This window comes from Chelonia mydas, chromosome 2 (genome assembly GCF_015237465.2).
Source record: "Chelonia mydas isolate rCheMyd1 chromosome 2, rCheMyd1.pri.v2, whole genome shotgun sequence".
NCBI classification, from domain to species: Eukaryota; Metazoa; Chordata; order Testudines; family Cheloniidae; genus Chelonia; species Chelonia mydas.
Window position 1 is genome coordinate 63,500,050 of NC_057850.1, and position 16,484 is coordinate 63,516,533.

The window sequence follows — 16,484 nt, forward strand, 5'->3', positions numbered from 1 at the left end:
ATCATCCCAGCCAGGGCTTTGTCAAGCCTGACCTTAAAAACCTCTAAGGAAGGAGATTCTACCACCTCCCTAGGTAACGCATTCCAGTGTTTCACCACCCTCTTAGTGAAAAAGTTTTTCCTAATATCCAACCTAAACCTCCCCCATTGCAACTTGAGACCATTACTCCTCGTTCTGTCATCTGCTACCATTGAGAACAGTCTAGAGCCATCCTCTTTGGAACCCCCTTTCAGGTAGTTGAAAGCAGCTATCAAATCCCCCCTCATTCTTCTCTTCTGCAGACTAAACAATCCCAGCTCCCTCAGCCTCTCCTCATAACTCATGTGCTCTAGACCCCTAATCATTTTTGTTGCCCTTCGCTGGACTCTCTCCAATTTATCCACATCCTTCTTGTAGTGTGGGGCCCAAAACTGGACACAGTACTCCAGATGAGGCCTCACCAGTGTCGAATAGAGGGGAACGATCACGTCCCTCGATCTGCTCGCTATGCCCCTACTTATACATCCCAAAATGCCATTGGCCTTCTTGGCAACAAGGGCACACTGCTGACTCATATCCAGCTTCTCGTCCACTGTCACCCCTAGGTCCTTTTCCGCAGAACTGCTGCCTAGCCATTCGGTCCCTAGTCTGTAGCGGTGCATTGGATTCTTCCATCCTAAGTGCAGGACCCTGCACTTATCCTTATTGAACCTCATCAGATTTCTTTTGGCCCAATCCTCCAATTTGTCTAGGTCCTTCTGTATCCTATCCCTCCCCTCCAGCGTATCTACCACTCCTCCCAGTTTAGTATCATCCGCAAATTTGCTGAGAGTGCAATCCACACCATCCTCCACATCATTTATGAAGATATTGAACAAAACCGGCCCCAGGACCGACCCCTGGGGCACTCCACTTGACACCGGCTGCCAACTAGACATGGAGCCATTGATCACTACCCGTTGAGCCCGACAATCTAGCCAGCTTTCTACCCACCTTATAGTGCATTCATCCAGCCCATACTTCCTTAACTTGCTGACAAGAATACTGTGGGAGACCGTGTCAAAAGCTTTGCTAAAGTCAAGAAACAATACATCCACTGCTTTCCCTTGTTATATTGGGCTATCCAACCGTTTCCATTTGGAGAAGTAGGTTTTCCAAGCAGAATGCTTCCTGCTCTGTATGGGGAGTTTTTGAACCTGCTGAGAACAGTCTCTCAGTGGTGCGCCATCAGTCAACTTCTAGGCCATCAAGTGCCACAACTGCAGGTCTAGGATACCATATCCGGGAAGATCAAGAAGAGGATGGGAGGTCTGAATGGATATGTGCAAGAGATCTGACCGTCAAAACGGCTTTGTCCAATAGAGCTATCAAGGTCAGCATGACCTTGTCCTGACTTTGGATATCATCACAGGCATCAAGGGAACCAGGGAAAAGGCATGTTTGAGACCAGTAGTCCACTGTAGCAGAAAGATGTCTCATTAGAAGCCCAGGTTCATGTCTTCTGTGGGCAGAAGTTCAGGCATTTCGCATTGTCCTCCATGGTGACCAGATCAATTATGGGAGTCCTCCAATGGCAAAATATCAGCTCTGTGATAGATTTCTGCAGCAGTCACTCTTGGCTGGTTACCATCTGCCTGCTTAAGAAATTTATCATGTCATTGCTGGTACCTGTGTAACCTCTTGGGATTTAAAGAGCATGGCCCCTTTAAATCTTTTTCCTAAGGAGGGAGGGGGAGCAGTGAGAAAAAGAAGGGAAACTTGAGGTGGGGCTCTGGAGCTCGAGGGAGAGAGAGAGAGAGAGAGAGAGAGAGAGAAGGGTGGCAGTAAGCAGTCCCTCACAAAGTGAAGCAGCGGAGAACCTCCCTGAAGCCTGGGAAGGACAGGGCGGCGGATCGGGGACACCCCAGGACAGGAGCCAGGAGCAGCACTGTGCCAGGGAGGAATCGCCTGAGAAGGACAGGCTGGAGCTGGACCCAGTATCACTGCTGCCCAGAGCTGCCTGGGGCTGTAAGTACTGGGGCTTGTAACTCTGCACTGGGAATAAGGAGGGAGGCTGCTAGCTAGTTAAGTGGGGAGGTGGTCGTTCTGTGTGGCTTTGCAGAAAGCGGCAGAAGAGGGCACTGGAGGGATTTGTTGGGGAAAGTTTACTGGCATCAAAGACAACCAGGAGCACTCAAGGCTCAGCACTTGCCTGGAACTTTGCTCAGGCCTCCTGAACTGTGTGTGCAGACACATTGCTCAGTGTCTGCCCTTTTAGACTGTGCTACCACGGGGCCTGTGGGGCATTGGTTTGGATGCAACCCTGTTTTACTGCTCCCCCTATACTTCCCCTTGTTGTTTTTCTCCCCTCCCATCCCTCTGTAAATAAATATTTCCCTGTGTTATATCCATTGTGTGTGTGTGTGTTCATTAGTTCGTTCATTCACTCTGGGGGGTTTGGAACAGGTGCCCTGGGGGTGGAAGGGATTTTTTCCCGCTGCATTCCTGCATGCGCGCTCTCTTGGCCAGAGCTGCCTGTAGAGCAGACTCCATCTTGGCCATGAGGCTGTAAAGTTACACTTTTAAGGTGCAGAACCAATGGGGTCACCCTGTTTGGATGACACCATGTCCACAGCCTGACAACTTCTTGGCAGTGAGGGGATGATGAAGCACATTCTTGATTGCTGATATAGTGCATTCCAGATAGGCTACCCATAAAAGATCTGCACCGCAGAGCTCTGCAGGAATGCCACGCAAGCCAGCCAGATGGCCCTGAACTCCAGAATGTTCATATGCAGCACAAATCACCCTGGCACCAGATGCCCTTCATCTGCAGGTGGTCCAGGAGGGCATCCCAACCTGTTTGAGGCATCTGACAAGGCACAAGAGTAAGATGTTTCTCCAAACAGAGGCTTTTTGGGTCCTTGTCATTAGCAGTACTCCTTTGATTCCAATTGTTCCTGTAGTGCCTTGTTTGATTTCAATTGTTCCTGAAATGACTAGGAGCCTGGCTTGGGGTGGGCATAACAGTACTTAAACCCAGATTGAAGAACCTAGTACTGTTTCTCTATACATTTTGCAGTCAAGTTATTATGGTTGGTGTATGCCCCAGGGTTTTAGACCCTCACTTATGGGGAGGGTGATTCTGACAACCAGTCCAGTCAGAATGTCAAACAACTTGTGAGATTTCTCTTATATGACCTAATTCTATGTCCAGAGTCTCAGCAATTCTTATAAGGAGCTCTTGGAATGTCCTGAAGTCATCCAGCACTAGTATCGGTTCCAAGGATACCGCCTTGTTGGACGACGACGACGACCCCTTTGGTGGTAAAACAGGACATTGCTGTTGACATGACTCTGGCTCTTCCTGGTCATCTAATATAGGTGATGTGGGCAGAGAAGTAGATAGGAAAGTGAGCTATTCCTCAAATGCCGTGAAGAGACCATCTCCTCGAGATCTGTGAGGACAGATCCTAGCAGGCCTATCAGGGGTATGGCTGGCTTGTTTGGTAGCGGATAGATCAGTGCCATTTCTGTCATGAGGGCAGTTGAATCTGACTAGAACTGGAAGGCCTTTCAGGGGATACTGACCACAAATCTCAGGGGAGAAATTTCTTGCTTGAAGATAGCAAAAATATGAGACTTGGTGACAGGGAGAAGGAAGAGACTTACTCTATGGGTGGGGCTGAGGTATACCTTGCTCTTGGAACCAGGGTGTACATCAGTACCAGTAACTGTCCTGGCTTTCCCAGCAGCTCACATTTGGTGCTGCAGGAGCTGGGATCAGTGCTAGAGAAAGCCCTCCCTCTGTGCCACAGGCTGCTTCTTATCACCAGTCATCAACACTATGTGGGGCTTGGTGGCTTTATCCTGTGAGGTTTTAGGTGGTCTGTCCTTATGGGAGGACACTAAACTCCACCTGGAGCCTCTGCAATCAGAGCATCAGAAGCATCAGCACCTGTGGTGTCAGGGGAATAAGTGCCAATGGCAGGTCTTTCTTCGGTGCCATCTTCTCCATGCTGGTCTTCGGAGTCACTTGCCTGCTAGATGATGTGCTGGATGAAACTGGCTTCTATGTCTTCACAGCATCTGAAGAGACCTTCACAGATTGCTCCAGGAGATGAAGTTGCAACCACGCATCTTGCAATTTATGCAGTTTTGCAGGGATTGAAAGGCAGATGCACAGCATGTGGGACTTGGAATGTGCCCATCACAGGATAGGTAGAGTTTCAAGCCCATGGGTTGCAAATGCACCATGTTCAAAATCCCTCCACTGGGGATGGGTGGGGGTGTCTGCCTGTAACTGTTCAGTCCAGATGGGTCAAGGTCATTTATAGTCAATGTATAACAGAAAATCAGAAGATCTCTGAAGGTGTTATGAAGAGCTTCAAGAAGTTTAACTAAGAACAAATGGGAAGGCTATAGGTTCTATATTACTACCATAGTAAGAGGAAACTGAGGGAAAGTTGGGGCTGCCCATCTATGCCCTCTGAAGGGAGGATTAGGTGGCAGAGAGAGTATGCACAGCTACCAACGGATACTGCTATTAAAAACAAAAATCCAGTCTCACACACATGCGCATCTAAAGTGGGATCCACAGACACATACTCAAAGAACCATGATTATACTTGACTAGTACAGAGTATTTTAAGTGTTTGAGTTCTGAAAGCCAATAAAATCAAGTCAGTAAATTCATATAGGAGTGAAATCTATTACAAGGCCAGAAGGGACCATTATGATTATCTAGTCTGGCCTCCTACATAGCACAGCCATAGGAGTTCCCTGAATTAATTCTAGAGAGACAAGGTGGGGGAGTTAACTTCTGTTGGTGAGAAACTGAAGCTTTTGAGCCACAAAGAGCTATTCTTCAGAAGATAACTAACAGAAGTTGATCCAATAAAAGATATCACCCACACCCACCTTGCCTCTCTAATATCCTGTGACCAACATGGCTATAGCTACACTGCATACTGAATTAATTCTGTTTGATCTAGAGCAGGGATCTCAAACTCAATTTACCTTAGGGCCAGTGCCAGTCCTCAAATCCTCCCAGCGGGCCAATAATGTCACTCATGCCATCCAGAACCCGACCCCGCCTAAGACTCTGGGACGGAGTTTTGGTGGGGGAGAAGGTCTGGGGTAGGGGATTGCGGTGCAGGCTCTGGGAGGGAGTTTGGGTGCTGGGTGCAGGCTCTGGGCTGGGGCAGGGTGTGGGGGTGCAGGAGAAGGGGGTGGGGTTGGAGGCTATGGGAGGGAGGAGGGGGTGGAGGCTCGGGGAGGCAGTTTGGAAGCTGGGGGCTGTGGGGAGGGGGTGCAGGCTTGGGGAGAGGGTTGGGGGTGCGGTGCTTACCGGGGCTCCGAGGCGGGGTGGGCTGGCGGGTCTCCGAGCACTGCTGCCCCCAGGCACCGCCCCCGCAGCTTCCCATTGCCTGCAGGGGCACTTGGGGTGGGGGCAGCACATGGAGGCACAGCCCGGCCCCGCCCCAGGGAGGGGCCGGCAGACACGTGGAGCAAGCAGGCAGATGCTGCTCAGCTCTGCTGCTGGGGCCCCGGTCCATTGTAAATCGCCTGGGGGAGGGCGAGCGCCCAGGGGCGGCAGATGGGACCAAGGGAGAGACCCGGCCCCAAAACTGCTGGAGCTCCACGGGCAACACTGGGGAGGTTTGCAGGCCACAGATGGCCCGCGGGCTGCAAGTTTAAGACACCTGATCTAGAGCATGCCTTTCAGAAAGATCTAATCTTGATTTAATGGATTTCCAGTGACAAAATTCACATCCCTTCCTTGACTGTTAAAAATACGTGCCTTGTGTCTGCTCTGAATTTGTCTAGCTTCAGATTCCAGCCAGAGGATCTTGTTATACTTTTATCTACTAGATTGAAGAGCTCTCTATCATCATCAAATTTCTGTTCCCCATGTACGTATTTTAGACCATGATCAAGTCAACCCTTAACGTTCTCTGACAAACTAGACAGATTAAGCTCCAAGTCTCGCTCTATAAAGGCATGTTATCTAATCCTTTAATCTTTCCTCATGGCTCTTCTCTGAACCCCCTCCAATTTTTCAAAACCCTTCTTGAAATGTAGCCACAATATTTGCGCTTCAATCACACTAGTGTCAAATACAGAGGTAAAATCACCTCTTTATTCCTACTTGTACTTCCGTTAATACATCCAAGGATCACATTAGCTCTTGTGGCCACAGCATTGCACTGGGAACTCATCTTTTTTAGAGTCACTGTTTCCCAGGAGAGAGTCCCTCATTCTGTAAACATGGATTTTGTTCCTAGATATATAACTTCACTTTTGACCATACTGAAACACACGTTGCTTGGTTGTGCCCAGCTGGATATGTGATCTAGATTACATTTCATCAGTTACCTGTCTTCTTCATTAGTTACCACTCCCACAATCTTTCTGCCATCTGTGGACTTTATTGATTATGATTTTATATTTTCTTCTAGTTCATTTATAAAAATATTAAATTGCTTAGGAACAAAAACCGATCCTTAAAGGACCCCAGCAGAAACAGACCTGCTCAATGATTAGGATTACCTGGTTACAATTACATTTTGAAACTTATCCTTTACCTAATTTTTAATCCATTTAATGCCAAATTTGTACCATTCTCATTATTTTAATAAAAATAACTTTGTGAAACAAAATCAGATGCCTTACAGAACTCTATGTATTTCACATCAACACTATTATTCTTTATCAATTAAACTTGTAATCTCATCCAAAAAGATATCAAGTTAATTTGACAGGATCTATTTTTCATAAACCCATGTTCATTGGCATTAATTATAAACTGAAGCCCTATTATTCAGAAGACAAGTACACTGACGCTGCAGTTTTTAAAATCCTTCTACTTTCCCAATACTATTTTGCCAGCATCAACAACCTCCCTCCATAGATGCAAAGTGTTTTAGACATGATAGCTCACTTCCAAAACATTGACTAATAAAGAAACTAGCTATCTGCCAGAGGTCATGGCATCTCACTCATTTTAATAGTAAACAACCTGCACTAAATTTATCAAAAGTTAGAGGAAAATAATTACTGAACTATGTTTTCTCCATTATGCAGCAACATATAAAAAGGTGGATTTTAGGATCAGATTTTCTTAATCCAATCATATGTTTTTAAAATGTTGTTTGTTTCTCCCTATAGCCCCAACACCTATCATCCCAACTAATTTTCTATTTCTCGCATGTTCTATTCAAAGTGCTTTTTGGGGTTTATTTTATTTTTCTGGATTTTCAGCTATTTTGGAGTTTTATGCAGGTATCCAAAATCAGAGGTTTTGGGGCTCTTTATATATGCTGTTGTGAGAAAAGTATATTATATTACTTTAATATAGTACTGTGCACTTTAATGAAAAAATGTTTTAAACGGAAATATATCCAAGTGCACATGGGGATCTTTAGTGAACACCAGCAAGGTCTACACAGACCAATTAATGCACAGCACAATAGTGCACATTAGAAATCACGCCCCTGTAAAATTACTCTGCTTAAACAAGGCTTTAGATACAAGTAACCATTTCCAATGTTAATTGCATAAACACTGCTTTTTTTTTTTTTGTACTGGGGTTGTTTTATTGGTGTTTATCAGTTAAAACCTAAAATTAGAAGCCTTAACTATTCACTTTTCCATATTCTCTTTCATGCACAATGGCTTGTCATCAAGATTGTAGTGATCTCAAGAAATATTTGTGCAATTTATGGCAGCTGATAATATAGAAATTTCCATTAAGCTGGATTCTACCTTAGCAGTATTAGAAATTGATGTTCATAGCACATAAAACTCAACCCACTACAGCCTCATTACTTCATTTTTTAAAATTACAGTTTTACACAATTCCAAAAAGTACCTGTGGATCTTTGAAGTACATTTCATACAACTGAATGGTCCGCCGGCTGGCTTGACTCCCATGATACACAACAACATTCAACTCTGTCCAGGTGCGGAACTCCCTTTCCCAGTTAGGAATTGTGGACAGTGGAGCAATAACCAAGAAAGGACCGTGGATTCCTTTCAAATAGATCTCATAGAGAAATGTAATAGACTGGATAGTTTTCCCCAACCCCATTTCATCTGCTAAAATGCAGTTTCGTCTGAAAAATAATACAAATGGCTCTATTACTGCTCTATTCTGAATATGACATTTACAAAACAAAACATCTATAAAGCTAAAATCTGCAAGACAGATATATAAATAGATTAGTATGGATTTAAACAGGAAAAATATTCTCAAAAAGTTTTAAATAAATAGTATATTAGCAGGTGTTGCAACAGGATCATATTTCTCTCATTATATAGTTCTCAAGTATAGGTGTGTGTGTACATATATAAATATATGTTTGTCACATAATAAAGACATATGTATACATAAACATTATGTAACATGTTTTATATATATATAATAAAACTATATAATAACTTAATTTTATGTAATCCAAGTAATAAAAATAGTTAACATAATTTTGAAGTCTCACTTTTAAAAGACTATAAAACATTAAAAATATTAACATTAAATTTAAACTATCAAATCTGCTCTAAAGCAGCAGTTCTACAATAAAAAGTTACTTTACGCACGTGTTGTACCAGTTGAAAAGAAGCCAGTTTACTCCCTCCAACTGGTATTCCCTGAGTTTGTTATTGTTTTTGTACTCTCTGGAACTCTCCGATTTCTTCCAGTCATCAGCAGGAGGTCGCTCCTGTTTCAAATACAGCAAATCCCATTAGTGGTTTCTGAAAGACCACATTACTTAGCTATTTTCATATAAAATCCTCTATACAGAGCCAATTCTTACCACACGCTCCATTTGTGGCTCCCTAGACATCAGTTTCTCAAATTCTTCAATCTTAGCTTGGTCTATGTCTTGCTTCAGCTCCCATGTGCTGTCTTCATAAGGAAGTGAACACCACTTCACCAGATAATGAGTAACAGGCTTTGTTTTTGATCAATAGTTAAAGAAAGGATAAAATTAGATTCAATGTAAAACAATTCAAACTTTTCTACATGACATGTAACTAATTAAAGGAAAGCTGCAGTGTAACATGAAAGATACTCTAGACACTATATACAATGAAAAAGAATTAACAGATATTTTTAAAAATGACTTTAAAACATCCAGAAGGATAATTTAACAGCAGGCTGACCTGTTGTGAACCTGATGATTTAAGATAAAAATGAAGGGAATGCAGTTCACCACCAAGATGAGTGGCAAAGCTAAATTTTGTAATTTAAAACCCCTAAAATTAAACAAAATTTTAGAATAAATGAAAACTTTGCTTTACAATTATGAAGGTCCCCTGCCTTTGCCACACATTCAGATGGTGAGCTGTATTCGTCCTGCCAATGTAACATCACAAACTTCGCAGCAGGAAATCCAGAATCATTGAAACAGCAACTGTCAATGGGAGACATCACTATTCACTGATGCAGTGATAACAAAACAGAAATCGGTATTACTAAAGCCTTTTCTGCTCTCAAGAACAGAATGGTCCACTGCAGTTCTCCTGGAAGTCAACCACGCAAGTGATCCTGCTCAGGGGTTGGGGTCGTAAGTGAGGAACTGACAATTTAGGTTCTTGTGTAATCATGATTAGAGAGGATTAACAAAGTGCCTAGCTCCTTTGGTGATTGTGAATTAGAAATTCAGATTCGATATGGTTTAATAACTACTTAGCTGTATGTTTAACTTCTATAAATGACCAGGATACTTTCTTTTAAAAAGATAGCAATTATCATGAGCGCTTTATTTTACAAAAATAGCTACATTATTAACCTACATGCTTTTTCTACTTTACAGACATATCCAGAGGGCAACAGTTTAGGAAACATATGCGTTTTGAACTATTACTAAAGAGCAAAATGCTAAAAACTAGACATCTTGACATGTTCTGATCAGGTCTAATGGAAACCAGGTTTTTTAAAATTTGAAATGTATTGTTGGATATCCAAAAACAATTCACTAAAGAGTGGTAGAATATTAGGTCTATGAACTTTACTGCAGCAGCATGTGCATGCATATATGTATCCCTGTCATAATGCTCTCCATCCTCACTTCTACAGGATGAAATAAGTCATCAAAACCTACTGAAGTTTCTAATATTTAGATAGGCAGTTGTACAAATGACTGAAGATGTACCGACAGTTTTCTTTACCTCTCCATTATCATCTGTGCTATGTGAAAAATCCATTATTCTATCAACTTCCACATAGTCTGGATTAAAAAGCTCATCATCAATCTGTTGAAAGACAGCAGGCGGGGGGGGGAAGGAAAAAAAAAAAAAAAAAAACTTTGTTAGCCTGCCCTTGGACCAAAAATTATACTTTTCACCAGGTAACAATATTTTGGGTTACGGCAACATCAAATTTATATTTGGCAACCTTCAGCATGTTAATTGAAATGCCACAATTCAGCAAGATCATTCCCCGTGAGGAAATCAGACTTCTCAGACTTTGTTAACTGGGCCTCTTAATTACTGTGTGAAACCTTTTACTGTGAGAGAATGTTTAAGAATATTTTAAATGAAGTGTGAAATTACAATTCACTAATGAGCAATCGAAAAGGCTTATGGCATGCAATGCATTTAGCATTCTTGAAAACTACAGCTTGCAATAAAGAAATTAGAGCCGTGTACACTAAGTGCCATTAGATTACCATAACTACAGGAGTTGTCAGACTGCTTCATAAGCAAGCTTCAGAGAATATTATTCCAAAAAATGAAAAGCAAACAAAAAACAATCCCCTCCCCGAAGTTTATAATTCGTTACCTCCCTCTTCCACCCCAAGTTCTTTACTCAGTGCTATATGCACAGAAATGCTCTTTCATTCTTTTGCTTTGTACTCAACTACTTTAATGGCTGGGGAGAAAGGTAAGGAAGAGTTGTAAGAATGTACACAGTTTAATATTTCGACAGCTTACTCAAATAAAAAACACCTACAAGCACTTGTTAAACAGAAATGGTATACTCGAAAATATAAATAGTAAAGTGAAATACGTGGCCTGGTCACTGAAGAATAACGTTACATACATTCCACATATTGCTTTAACAATGTTGTGTCATTAGCCAATTTTTCTAGAATGCATCTAAGACAAAGTTTGGCAAATATTTCAAGTATCGGGGTTCTTCTGAGATACTCATTTAATCTTCTTAGTCATTAGAATTACCTGATACAGCTGTCCTCCCACTTTGCAATTAATTCAAAAGCATCTTTTAGATGCTTTGACCCATGGCTCAGACATTTTGTACCTACTTGTAAAAGCACAGAATGTGGAAAATGGGAGAATTCTGGTAAAATTTACACAAATCTCTCTCCTAACTATATTTGGTCAGAAACCAACAACAACGAAGTACTGTATTAAATAAAAACTCATAAAACAGAAAAAAAAAATCAGGTACTAAACCCTTTATTTCAAATTACTGAATTTTGCTGAAAGGTAAGGTTTCACAAGGCAAACCAGCAAAGCTGGCCTTTTATTAGCAAGACCTCTGCTATAGTACTGCTTGTGGTGCTAAGTGAAATTAAATTGGTGATCAAAAGCTCAGAGTCCCTAGTGGGCAGTAGTCCAAATCACAGAAAATTTCCATGCATTTTTCTGGCATAATTGGCTGCTTAGGGGAGAGCTCTGGTACCGATTCTGCAGGAAACTCAGTCTTTTCAATCACTATGTATAGCTGAGTAGGGCTTGGAATTCAGAACTTTGAAATAATGTAAGATCAACAATTTGCTAAACTCTATTTACTTACAACCCATATGGCTTACTTAAAAAACATGTTTAAATTTAAGAGAATGCTTCCGCACCTGCATGTCATCTTAAATTCTAAACAGACCTTTGTCTCCAATTCTTTTCTTCAGGATAGAGATGCTACAAATCAGGATGATATCACAATCATTTCCACATTAAATTGTGATGGGATCAAGTTATCTTAGAACAAATAAGCAATGGGAAGACCAAGTAACTTCCTGTTTATAAAAGTGTGCAATTAACCATTTACTAGTAAGAAACAGCAACTATAAACAGAAGCTGGATAACTTTATGTAACTGAATTCGAAAGCCTCTGAATTTAGCTTAAGAATATTTTTACATTGTGATGAAAGCTAATTTTATATCAACCAGATGTTCAAAATCTTATGCACATAAGGGATTTAAGCATTTATCAGCATATCCCTTAAAAAAAATCGAACTCAAATAGTTATGAAAACAGCCATACCTCTGAGAGGAACTTGTTCTGACCCTGCTTTGCCTTAAACCGCTTAACCTTTTGCTGAATTCTCTTGTCTTTGTCCAACTGTTCTACAGATGCCCACTGACAATGAAGGTAAGAGCTAGAAGATGGAATAAAGAAAAACTTCTTCAAAGCAATCCCAACCCAAATGTTTCCACTGCATACTCCTATTTGCTTCCCTGCATCTATTCCTCTCTCTAATTTTCCCCCAAACTTTGACTGGCAACTGAACAGGGTAGCACCATGTTATCTGGAATAGCAGATACTATCTTTCATTAAAATAATCACCTTTATTGGCAGCAACTGTACTTACTATCTAATAAAGGTATTGGTCAGAAACATCAGTATGGCTCATATATACATACCTCACACTTCTGGCCTTTGGCTTAAGAGTGCTCAAGATAAATTTTATTGGGAGCATTCAGAATACGTAACAAGACAAAAATGTACACACTAAAACTTCACTACTTATCGTTACATTCAAAAGTATAGTGGGATTAAAACAGTCTAAAAATATCTTTAAATCCATTGTGTTACACAGTGCATATCTCTAATGTAGAGCTGTAATTAGAGGCCCTGTGCAAGCCAATTAGCACTATAAGACAATTTTAATCATACTTTTGGGAATATTCAATAATCAATAGCTTAAGCCTTAACACATTTTCTTAAAGATGAAATGTTCCATTATCATAAACCTGCAATTAAAATTGGTTTTATTTTAAAATTTTATTTTTAAGTAATAAAAAGTTCAATTATAAAGTTATACAATTACTATCAAATCACACATCATAAGCATCGGTCACATGTGGTTAACACTACAATAAGAATTACAAATAGAATGAAACAAAACAAACAGTTAATCATGTCAGATCAATATGAAACAAAGGACAATAAAACTGGGTAGTTTAGCTGCTTATATTTTATAATCAGTATAGTTAAAAGGAAGTCAACCTGCAATTAACTGGAAATGCAAGTGAATTTCTATCAGATGCTGAAATTTATTTTACCATTTTAATAGGTTAAGTTTCTCAATTAGGCCCTTCTCTTTCTCCCTTCTCTAAAAAGGAAAATACACTATAGCTCAGAGTCAAAAGTGATACAATATGCTTCCATTGCTAATACTGGACATTTCAGGAAAATTTAGCTGCCATCATGAAACTGTTGGAAATAAAATTCTATTTAGCAGTCTAATAAAATGTCAGACATTTTGTTGAACACTCACTTTTTTTGGCTGGGGGGGGGGGGTGAGGGAGAGAGCAGAGAGGGAAGGAATGTAAAGGTTAATTATTTTTATGACCTTCCTAGTAAATTAAGAAATTAAGGCTCCAATGCTGCAGTCAGATCTATGGAGGCCTAGGTGCCTGTCTGCACGGACCTAACTGCAGAATCAGGGCCTCATTAAGAAAAATCAAAGCCAGTGTGACCTTGCTCTTATAATGGTTTCATTTTAGATAGAAAACTTAAAGTCATACAGATAAGAATGTATTCAGTCACCAAATCTAGCACCATGTCAATGCCAAAATGCCTATTATTTATTATTCATTGTTTAAGGTGAGATGTTAATAGTGTGTCACTTTCTAAATACAATTTTGAACAAAATATTTGATTTTTTGCTGCTGATATTTTTAAGGAAAAAAGTAACAGAAGTTACAGCTTACTTACAAGTTTTTGTACTTTACATAGAATTCCTCTGTTTCCACTTCCTCTTCATTTTCCATCTGTAACAAAATAAGCTTTCAACTGTGTGTTGAACTACTAAATATCCCAACAGTTTTAACCATTCCCTCCAACTAAAGTACAGTATATTGTCCAAAGGTATTACTGATTAAAGTTTCAGAAAAGAGCGCACACTTGTACATGTGTGTTTATATAGGGGAGATGTATGAAGGGAAATGGAGAAAAGGATATGGGTAAGAAGTTTCCTCCATCAGCTTACTCAAGCACATATTACACTGCTTACTACAACTTCCAAGACATGAATCATTTTAACTCCTCCCTAACCACATGCAGCTTCATTCACAACAACCTCACCCCAAATCTGGCTTTCTGCCAAACCCACAGTGTTAAATAGAAGCCAAGCGTACCATTTTCTCAGGCAGCAGCCAATTAGCAACTGCACTCCTGAATACCATATGTATTATTTTTGGCCGGATCATGGCAACTTTACATTGTGGGTTTTGTAATGTTTTAAAATAGACTTTTAAAGGGGGTTTATGCCTCCATATAGTTAATAACACTAAACAAGAAGCCATATAAAACTAAGCCTTGTACTTCTGCTATAATTTTAGTGTATCACTGTTCATGGATTTAGTTTTACTCAATGGTGCAATTAAATTCACTCAGGCAAGATGTCTCACATACAGAGCAGCCAAATTAAATTAACACCAAAATACTACATTTAAGCAAGGTTGAATTTGTGATACAAACCAGCAAAGCCAAGGGCATTCAGTGTTAAGGGTTGAGACTGTGCTTAACTCATCCCTGGTGCCAGAGTATGGGGGAAACATATGGCATGTAATTCAACATCAAAGTCTTATTGCTGAACCCTCCTATAGGGCAAATTAAGGACAAATTTGAGGACTGCCTCAAATTTAGGCTTTTGTTTATTTCACAACATTAAGTTAAACAGTTTTTGTTGTGTTAATATGCTTTGGAACTGTTACTGTCTATTATATAACAGAATTTTCAAAACTGACGCAGCACACATAAGCAGGTCAGTTCTTGGGGTTCTGTGAAAAGTATTATGTTCAGGGCTACATACACCTACATTCCCTCCTATGCCTTGAATCCTCATCTCCACATATTTCACCCCTACCGTTAAACCCCTCATTACAGAGGGAGAAAGGATGTGATGCCCTGAGACAAAGATGAGACTACTTATCTGCCAGTATTAAAAATATTCTGCTCACTAGATATTCTGTTCATTCATTCCATTGCTATTGACAGTAGCAATAGCTGCTCTCAAACTCTGTTCCAGCACACTCATGTTTCTACTCTTTGCAGTAGCAACAATAGCTGCTCTCAGCTCTGTTCTAACATACTTGTGTTTCTATGCTTTGCTTCACCAAGTACTCCCTCTTTTAATATACCAGGGAGAAATTGACACCATCCTACTCCATGCTCCCTTTGCCCCCTTCTCAGAAAAGGAAGTAACACCACCCTCCGTAGAGATCTCCATGCTGAGTTACATCAGGGGAGAGAAGAAAAGCTGTCTTTCCTTCAGCTTGATATCTCCAGTTTCTCCTAGCTCCTGTGTAGAAAGGGATGAACAATTCCCAGTCTTAATTCTGCAGGAATAGGTTGCACAGCCACTCCATGAAGACACCTCCAAAAGAGGGAGTTTGAACACCGCCAAGGCTTTCCCACTCAAGACAACTAATGGTATGTGGAGATTTCTGAATTGGATATTTGTATTTGGAGGTCCTAACATAATAGAAGTACAAACTCCAACTAGGAGTATTTTAGTAATCTGAATCTTGTCAGCATCTCTCTGATACCAACCATTTAGGAAAGTAGCTCCTAGTAAAAATAAATAAATAAATACATTCAGATTTAAATATCTTGGTGATCATTTTAGAACTTGTACTTTATTTACACTATGGCCTAATCTCTCTATTTTTATTTTTACATTGAAAAATTTAAATGCCAATACCATCTGAAAACTGATTGATGTGTATAACATCTATATAATTTTAAAGTTAGCAAACAGGTTTTTGTTTTTATTAATTTAGCATACTTCTGCTAGGGTTTAGCCTTATGAAAATGTCTCCACTCGATAAATTAACACCACAATGATTTACACTGAAAATGCTGACAGACTGACTCTGTACTGTTGCAGTACCAGAATGTTACTATATTTCCTAATAGAGAATTAAACTTATTTTGTGTGCAATAAATACACTTCTTTTCGTCAAACTGTATGCGTCTAAGTCACTCTTTAAAGCAAATACTTTGGAAACAAAACTCATGTTGAAAAACATTTAGAAGTAAGTTTTGGCTAACACATTTACAGTAACCAAAAAGGAATAATCTTTTACAAAGTCCAAGAACTAATCTACTTGTTCTCTGTACATTTAAAAACCCCAAGGTTGACAATACATTGATGCAGCACAAGTTATGGAAAGCAGCTTAAGCATACTGTATAACTGTAGCCTAAAATATTCAACCATGAACTTTGTTGTGACTCAATAAAAATGGACTGATGTCAGACTAAGTAGAATGTTTGTGTGTTTCTCAGATACCGATGGAGTCCGAAGATGGTATCTATACTGTTTGGGCAGCC

General features: G+C 40.2%; 1 protein-coding gene across 3 annotated transcripts in view; it reads right to left on the reverse strand.

Moving 5' to 3' along the window:
* The window catches only part of CHD7 (chromodomain helicase DNA binding protein 7), a 185,664-nt gene that overhangs the window by 34,011 nt on the left and 135,169 nt on the right, over positions 1 to 16,484 (reverse strand). For 2 of the 3 annotated variants that reach the window (XM_037892563.2, XM_037892564.2), the window contains 6 exons: positions 13,865 to 13,920; positions 12,188 to 12,302; positions 10,132 to 10,215; positions 8,775 to 8,912; positions 8,557 to 8,678; positions 7,832 to 8,075 (listed from right to left, as the gene is read on the reverse strand). In XM_037892563.2, coding sequence (XP_037748491.1) covers positions 7,832 to 8,075; positions 8,557 to 8,678; positions 8,775 to 8,912; positions 10,132 to 10,215; positions 12,188 to 12,302; positions 13,865 to 13,920 — 759 coding nt within the window. The remainder of the gene's footprint in view (positions 1 to 7,831; positions 8,076 to 8,556; positions 8,679 to 8,774; positions 8,913 to 10,131; positions 10,216 to 12,187; positions 12,303 to 13,864; positions 13,921 to 16,484) is intronic. The other variant, XM_043539584.1, reaches the window with a different exon arrangement.